Source organism: Enhydra lutris, unplaced genomic scaffold (genome assembly GCF_002288905.1).
Source record: "Enhydra lutris kenyoni isolate GAN:26980312 unplaced genomic scaffold, ASM228890v2 scaffoldscaffold54, whole genome shotgun sequence".
In the NCBI taxonomy this organism is placed as follows: Eukaryota; Metazoa; Chordata; class Mammalia; order Carnivora; family Mustelidae; genus Enhydra; species Enhydra lutris.
The window spans coordinates 8,807,932-8,816,670 of NW_019154138.1; the positions used below are offsets into that span (position 1 = coordinate 8,807,932).

At 42.3% G+C, this 8,739-nt stretch overlaps 1 protein-coding gene across 1 annotated transcript in view; it reads right to left on the reverse strand.

Moving 5' to 3' along the window:
* Nucleotides 1-8,505, reverse strand: part of LOC111157425 (Bardet-Biedl syndrome 2) — a 36,866-nt gene extending 28,361 nt beyond the window's left edge. Inside the window, exons 1-3 of the mRNA XM_022518810.1 lie at nucleotides 8,275-8,505; nucleotides 3,327-3,554; nucleotides 208-333 (exon numbers count right to left, since the gene is read on the reverse strand). Of these exons, the coding sequence (XP_022374518.1) occupies nucleotides 208-333; nucleotides 3,327-3,554; nucleotides 8,275-8,391 (471 nt within the window). The 5' untranslated portion in view covers nucleotides 8,392-8,505. The remainder of the gene's footprint in view (nucleotides 1-207; nucleotides 334-3,326; nucleotides 3,555-8,274) is intronic.
* Between the last annotated feature and the right edge of the window lie 234 nt (nucleotides 8,506-8,739).

Below are 8,739 nucleotides of genomic sequence, written 5' to 3' on the forward strand. Positions count from 1 at the left end.
TTCGGCTCAGGTCGTGATCCCAGGGTCCTGGGATCGAGCCCCGCATCGGGCTCCCTGCTCAGCGGGGAGCCTGCTTCCCCCCCCTCTCTCTCTGCCTGCCTCTCCACCTACTTGTGATCTCTCTCTCTCAAATAAAAAAGAATAAAATCTTAAAAAAAAAAAAAAGTAAAAATGTTTAAGATTAAGAGAATGTTTTGTTCTTCATACCGTCCAAAAGAGATCATTTCCTTCGTGATCAAAACCCTGCAGAGCACAATTTCCACCAATAATGGCAAGAGGGGGGGAAATGTCTCCCAGTGTTCCCAGCACAATTGCATTGGCCCCATCTGCAACCTGAGGAGGACAAAAAAGACATAAAAATCTCGGATTCAGTGATGCACAGGCACAGAGGAAGTAACGTATATCCTTATTTTTATTTGGATACTCAAATCTCTCTGTCATCATTTGTGAGAAGCCACACAGTCTCCTGAGAAGCAGGACAGGGCTGTGCACTGAGGACAGTCACTGTGGCTTATGTGCGCTTCTACAAGGATGAGCAGAGATCCAGGATCGACTCGGGCTGCTGGCTTCTCACACTAATCTGCCACCAATAAACTGCTCCAGAATCTGAGGCTCTCTAGAAGGCCAAATGCTTGACAGAATCAAATTTATGCCTTTAAAACACCCAAGCTTTTACTTACATCCAACCATGTTGGATGGAAATCTTTTTAATACTTATTACCTAGTTCTCTTGCTACTACTCCTTTTAATTGTAAAGTTCCTGAGAAGTACAAAGAATAATAAAATACCTACATCCCCACCGTCTAGAATTAATGTATGTTCTAGACTTCTTGAATAAAGCATATAAGCATAATTTAATTTATTTTTTAAAAATTCAAAGATATCTTTGGAAATACAAATTGTTTATTATACATGAAAATAGTCCTTATTTATATAATCTGCATATAGGAAAACTATTTAAAAAAAAGATTGGCCATAAAGGAGAGAAAAATTCATTAGAAATTAAAACTGCTAAATGGCCAATCAAAAGATAAAAAGGTAAACAATAAACTGGAAAAATGCCTATAATATCTAAGACAACTAATTTTTTTGTTAATAAAATAAAAGAGGTAATAGAAAGCAAATAAATAAGAAAAGGATAAATACCCGAGCCAAAAAAAACCAGGAAATTCACAAGAAATACATATCACCAATGAACATGAAAATCTTCATTCTCACAATGTATCATTTTTAATTTTCAGATTTGAAAGATGAAAAATAATATTATCCACTGTTGGGGTACCTGGGTGGCTCAGTGGGTTAAAGCCTCTGCCTTTGGCTTGGGTCATGGTCTCGGGATCCTGGGATCGAGCCCCGCATCGGGCTCTCTGCTCGGCAGGGAGCCTGCTTCCTCCCCTCTCTCTCTCTCTCTGCCTCCCTCTCTGCCTACTTGTGATCTCTGTCTGTCAAATGAATAAATAAAATCTTAAAAAAAATATATTATCCACTGTTGGCCGGGGTGTGATAAAACAGGCACTCTCATATTCTGTGGGGAAGGTGGGTAATAGTCTCTGTAGAGAGCAATTTAGCAATACTTATCAAAAATCTCATTTTAAAAAGGCGTTTATGGGGTACCTGGGTGGCTCAGTTGGTTAAGCAACTGCCTTCAGCTCGGGTCATAATCCCACAGTCCCAGGATCAAGTCCCACATCAGGCTCCCAGCTCCACGAGCTTCTGCTTCTACCTCTGACCTTCTCCCCTCTCATGCTCTCTCTCATTGTCTCTCTCAAATAAATAAGTAAAATCTTTAAAAATAAAAATAAAAAAATAAAAAAGGCCTTTATGCAATCTGAAGAGAAACCAGAGTAAAAAAGGCCTTTACCTCAGTAGTTGCAGAGGTGCATTCTTAAGGTCATTAATTATGTGTCAACTTGGCTAGACCATGGTACCCAGATATTGAATCAAGTATTATTCTAGGAGTTTCTATGAAGGTATCTTTTTAATGAGATTAACATTTAAATCAGCAGACTCTGAGCAAAGCAGGTTGCCCTCGACAATATGGGTGGGCTGCACCCAATCAGTTGAAGGCTTTAATAGAAAAAAAGACTGACCTCCCTGGAGGAAGGATTCTGCCACCAGACTGTCCTTGGACTCCAGTTTCAATATCATCTCTTCCCTGGATGATGCCTAATCTGCAAATTTTGGACTTGCCAGCCTCCACAACTGGGTGAGCCAATTCCTTAAAATAAACCATGCAATCTCTCTTTCTTCCTATATGTACATATACACATCCTACACTCAATTTCAGTCTTCCACAAAAATACACGAGGAATATCTTTGTGATCCTGAAATAGACAAAGACTTCTCAGGACGGAAAGAGCACTATTAAAGAAAAAAACCAAACAGCTAGACTTCCAACAAAATCAGAAACTTCTGCTCATCAAAAGACACCTACTTATTGGAATGAGCCACGTACTGGGAGAAGATATTTGTTATATATATTGTTATTTGCTGTATATATTGTAAATGTTGATATATGCATACATATATATATGAATTTGTATCCAATATACCCAAAGAACATCTACAAATTAATAATACACTCAAAGTATCAATAAAAAAACAGGCAAAAGACTTATTTATTAGACACTTTACAAAAGAAGTCAAATAAGTGGGAACTAAGCACAAGAAAAGGTGTGCTTTTTCTTTACAAAACAACTGGATTGTATCTTTTAAGTGGGTGAATTGTATGGCACGTGAATTATATCTTAATATATGTTAACATAAGTTGTAGAGAAAAAGGCTACATGTATATAGTATGATCCCATTTTATAAAAAATTTCACTTAGTAAAATCAGTTTAAGAGTTGTGTTATTTCTAGATGGAGAATTATAAGTTCTTTTTTTTGCTTCCCTATCTTTTCCACAATAAAAATGAATAACTTGGGTAAAAAGCTGCAGTAGCCTGTAGATGGCAGAGCACAGTACGTGCTTTTCCTATAAACTACTATACTAAACTTAAATGCAAAGCTACCAGGAGGTCTGATCACTGACTTCCTGACTCCTGGCTGAGCTCTCACTACATCTTGACAGGTGGTGGTAGCACAGATGTGCCTCACAGGGGACAAGCTGGAGTGGCAACCGTGGTTACCAACCATGAGGAAACAAGGAAGTGTCAGGCAGAATGCAGATGGAAATGGAAAAATCTCTGAGTTCTTTACATTACGAGAGCCATACAGTACGCAAACCAAAATACCATCTCTCACCATCTCATCTCTTTCAAGCGTAACATACCAATGGCCATTCATGAGTAATGGGAATGTTACAGTTGTGAAGGGGTATACTTACCTCTCTGTAGAACAAGTCTGAATTATTGTAGACATCATAAGCCAGAAGATTAGTCTGTGTCCCCACTAAAAGAGCATCATACCCAAGTTCTGGGTTCAGTGCTCCTGCAGTCAGACAGCTGACTGCCTGGTTAATGTTGAGAAGTGAAACATCAGATTCCAGGGGGCTCTGGAAGACCCTGGAGGCACTGAAATGCTGGCTCCGGGTATGAGGATTGTGAATAAAAACCTAAAACAGAAACAATTAATTACATCCCTTTAAGACACCAAAAAAGGGGCACCTGGGTGGATCAGTGGGTTGAAGTGTCTGCCTTTGGCTCAGATCGTGGTCCCGGGGTCCTGGGATCAGGCCCCACATGGCTCTCTGCTCAGCAGGGAGCCTGCTTCCCCCTCTCTCTGCCTGCCTCTCTGCCTACTTGCGATCTCTGTCTGTCAGATAAATGAGTAAAATCTCTAAAAAAAAAAAAAAAAGTTTGAGATACCAAAAAAGTAAAATTAACATACATGTTCTAAGAGACCCAGGGTATTAATAGCCCCCTCCTGGTCAACCTTCGGGAAGTGCTACCAGATACAATGTGATTGCTTCACACTAAGATGATCACATAACATACTTCCTGTAGTATCTGTCATCCAAGCACCTAATACATTCACTTCCTAACCCTTAAAATTGGTTTCAGGGGTGCCTGGCTGGCTCATTTGAAAGAGCATGTGACTCTTGTTCTTGGGTTTTAAATTCAAGACCCATATTGGGTATAGAGATTACTTAAATAAAACTTAAAAAAAAAAAACTGGTTGTTTTAAGGGTTAAAACTGATAGTTTCAGGGGCACCTGGGTGACTCAGTGGGTTAAAACCTCTGCCTTTGGCTCAGGTTGTGATCCCAGGGTTCTGGGATCGAGCCCCTCAGCGGGGAGCCTGCTTCCCTTCCTCTATCTGCCTCTCTGCCTACTTGTGATCTCTGTCTGTCAAATAAATAAATAAAATCTTAAAAAAAAAAAACAAAAAACTTTAAGCTTAAGTTTTAGTTTAACTTTTAAAGTCTGGTTGTTCATAGATCTGTTTTACAAACTTAAACTGAGTCATGCGGCCAAGCTTTTTCAAGGTTTCATGGTCTGTACTAGTAAGACAGAATTAAATAATTAGTCCAAAGTTAACTAACTTAGCAGTTTCAACTCTCATAGATATAATCACCCCAAGAAGGGTCACTCTTACTGGGGTAAGAGGATGTTAGATATTAAAATGGCTTGTGGCCATCCAAAAGGGCACAGTACGAAACAGCCATGTGGCATATAAGTATTAAAATTTCATTAGGGAAATCTTCCCTGTCTAAAAAATGCAAAGTAAAAAAGGGTAGGAAACACTGTACTAGAGATCTCTTAAACCTCTTCCAGTTTTAAATTTCACTCATTTTGGGGGGCGCCTAGGTGGCTCAGTGGTTAAGCCTCTGCCTTCAGCTCAGGTCATGATCCCAGGGTCCTGGGATCGAGCTCCATATCGGACTCTCTGCTCGGCAGGGAGACTGCTTCCTCCCCCACCCCACCCCACCCCCGCCTCTCTGCCTGCCTCTCTGCCTACTTGTGATCTCTGTCTGTTAAATAAATAAATAAAATCTTAAAAAAAATTTTTTTCACTGATATTTAAAGATGTATTTCATCCCTTCAATAGAAATCCAAAGATTAATTTTATTATTATCAAACAAGACAGCCTGCTCAACAACAAATAATTTTCAAAGGAATTGATCAGAAATATACAGAAAAGGTACATAGCTATGGAATATTGTGTTGATGTCCTCATTTGTGTAATACCTTACAACCGGCTTTTATAAACGTTACTGCATTATTGATCCTCACAACAAGCCCTGGTTTACAGATGAGGTCAGAAGGGTCAAGGCCATTTCCCAAGGACTGATGACTGGTAAGTGACAGGGCTAAGACCTGATGCCTGGCATCTGGTTCCAGAACCTACACTCCAGCCACCATGTCTTACTTCCTTTACGAACAGTTCGGAACAAAAGAATTCTTTCAGAGTCTTCCAGTAATTAGACAGGCTGAGGGAGAACAGGAGCGGAAATCACTTATGGACTTCATGTTCACTGCTATTGGAACAGAAAGAGTTTGGAGTTTGTGGCCAAGAGCAGCAAGACTCCCAGGAGCAGACTTCTTCCTAATTCCCCTCCTGCTGTTCTCTGAGTCTCCAGGAGACCTACCTGTCTCTCGGGCATGGAAAAAGCCAAGCTCAATCACACAGCAAATGGATCACTCCCATGTCTTCAGCCAAAGGACTGGCTGAAGTTCATGGAACATCTGTTCTAGCTGAGGGGATGCTGCTGACAGCAGAAATTCAAGGGCTCCTCTCAGCCCCGTGGTGAGAGGGAAAAATGTCCCCAGAGGAAAACAAAATGTTCATCTTGCAAAAAACTCCTTTTTAAAATATTGCTCAAAACAAAAATAAAATCCTTGCTCAGGCTCAGAGACCAGATCCCACCCAGTAAGGCAGAGTCATGTTCTCAACAAAATCCCATTTATAATAACAAAATCCTGTTTCTAGAGATGTGGGCTCCAATGGTCAAGGAGGGCATTAGCCTTACCTGGAATGTTTGTTATTATTGTCTTGTTGTTGCTTAATTATTTTTTAAAAGAGAATATATTCCTGTATTATCTGAATCATAAAATGTCACCATTTTTTTAAAGTCTCAATATAAAATATCAGGTCATAACTTTTGAGACTTGTTTAAAGTTCTAAACAAAATATCCAATTACACAGGTCACACAGGACTTTATCTTTCTTTCTCTCCTCTCTCTCTCTCTATTTTTTTTAACTCCAGAAACAGACCTAGACTCCAGTGTCCCTGCCTTCCACTCTCAGTCACATTCTAATGAAAGGGCTTCCCTAGACACCTGGGCCTGACCTTCCTGCTTCTCCATTTATACTCACTTCCCTGCATCTCTGCTGCAGTACCAGCCAGAGTTATGCCTTATCTTAAAATATTAATCAAACCCCACCACCCGAAAACAATGGTCTTTACACAGCCTACCTGCCCTATATGACCCGGCCCCTGACTACCTCACTGCTTCCTTCATTCCATCCCAGCCCCACAGCCTCGTGTTCCTGGAACACAACAAGCATATTTCCACCTCAAGGCCTTTGCACTTGCTGATCCCTCTGCTGGGAAGGCACCTACCCCACAGACCTTCAGGGCTTCTGTCTTCCCTTTCTTCAAATCTCTGATCTACAGTTATCTTATCAGAGGCCTATGAATCACCCTATCTAAAATAGCGATCTCCGATCTCCATCATTCCCATCCTCTTACTATTTTTCCACTAGGGAGACATTATCTGTGGGTTATGTATATGTAAATATAAATACATGTTAACACATAAATAAAATATATAAATATAAAATATTTAATTTTTTTCTCTTCCTGGTGTCTAGCTCCCCCTTTCAAACGTAAACTCCAAATGGGTGAGACTTGCCAATTTCAACCTTGCAACTACGAAGCTAAGAACGGTGCTCAGTAGTAGTAAGCCCTTATCAAATAAGGGGCAGAGCCAATATCCACAGCACATTTTCAGCGCATTTATTTAGCTGCTATGCACCCAAGGAACCAATATGATTTTTTTTTTTTTGCATTTGCAATACTTCTTAACAATAATTAACATTATCACATGCCAGGCCCTATGTCAGGGCATTCTTCTTCATTACAGTACCTAATGAAAAGGAATCATTACTTCCTACTTATGTATCCCAAGGCATATCATCTAACATACAGCATAGGTGGAAATGTCTTGAAAACTATAAAACATTACAGAAATGTTAGCTTATTAAATCTACACTGGGTCAAGAACAGGTGCCTTACCTTTCATTTCCACCACTTTCTAGTTGCATGACCTCATGCATTACTTTGAACCTCTCTGAATCCCTATTCTAGTCAGTGAAGTGGGAGTCACAACAACAAAATAACAACTAACAATGAATGACTTACATGCCTACATTTCCCACACCCCAAGCGCTTTACATGTATTAACTTACTTAGTCCTCTTAACAACCCTATGTGGTAGATACTAGTATTAAGTACTTTGCCCAAGGTCATGAAATTAGTAGGTAATGGAGCTAGGATCACACCTGTGCTATGCTGCTGCCCTTGGCATTGTAGCAAGGATGCCGAGATAATTCGTGTAATGAAGCTCTGTACCTGTTAAACGCTATTACGCTTGGTGTCACTGTATTCCACGTATTTTGGTCATGCCTCCATCAGTACAGAGTGCCTCGATATGCCTTGTCTGCTGGGTTTTAAGCTTTGCGAAGCAGGGATTTCAGCTTTATCTCTGAACCCCCAACATCTAACACAAAGGAGGTGTTCAGTAAGTCTCCTGAATGTTAAATGGCCATTTCATTTCTGTGACTTCCACACCTTGGACAGCACCCAGCACACAGTAAGCACCCAACAAGTACTTAGTGAATAACTTAGAGGAAAAAACGTAAATGTACATGGATAAAGATCAAGTGAAATTTGAATCATTGAATTTTCGGGTCTTTGTATGTTTTTCCGTAAAGTTGTTTGGTTCGAGAGGCAATATAAAATAGTGGAAGGAGCTCCCGAGTGACAGGCGGAGGCCCTGGGCTCCGCTATCGCTCTTAATCCTGACAAAACCCCTTCCCTCCTGGGGACTTTTCTTCCCTAAGCTCCCTATCTGCACAGGGGCTCCAACACTCTCTGAGTCTAAGTGCCTGTAGACAAGTAAAGTTAACTGCTCGGAAAAGCCCTTCAGGCGAGACCCCATTATTTTTCGTTATTCTGCGCTGGACGGGGAGCTAGAGACTGCAGGCCGGTTGCCGGGCAACCGTGGCTGGGGGCGGGGTCGCTGGATGAAGGGCGGGTTCGCAGGGGCGCGGCCGGCGGAGATCCTGGGGACTCGAGGGACCCGGACTCCGTGTGGTGGGAGCGGTTACCTTGCCCGCTTGGGTGGCGGCTGCCAGGCACGGGTGAGTCCCGTCGTAGCGCCCTATGGCCACCATGCGGGGGCTGATTTTGTGGCGCAGTTTCAGGGTGAACACGGGCAGCAGCATGATGGCGGCGGATCAGGGAAAGAGGGCCTGCGGCCCTAGGCTTGCGCTGCGGAGCCGGCCTCACCCGCCGCGGTGCGGGGCTCCGGGACCAGAGTAGCTTGTCTCCAGCTGCTTTAAGCCTGGCGCGAAACAGCGCGGGATGGGGATGGCCCCCCTAAGACCTCCCGCTCTTTCTGCGGCTGCGCAGGCCCACCTCGCCTCTTCTGCGGCTGCGCAGGCTCCGCCCCGGTCCGTCTGCGGCTGTGTGGTCGGGCCTCGCGCAGAGCTGAGGCGTAGGTAGCTTCTTTCTTCGCAGCTCTAAGTTTACCTCATTCCAGTTCACTGTACGAAAGTGTCTGAGTCGTTGCA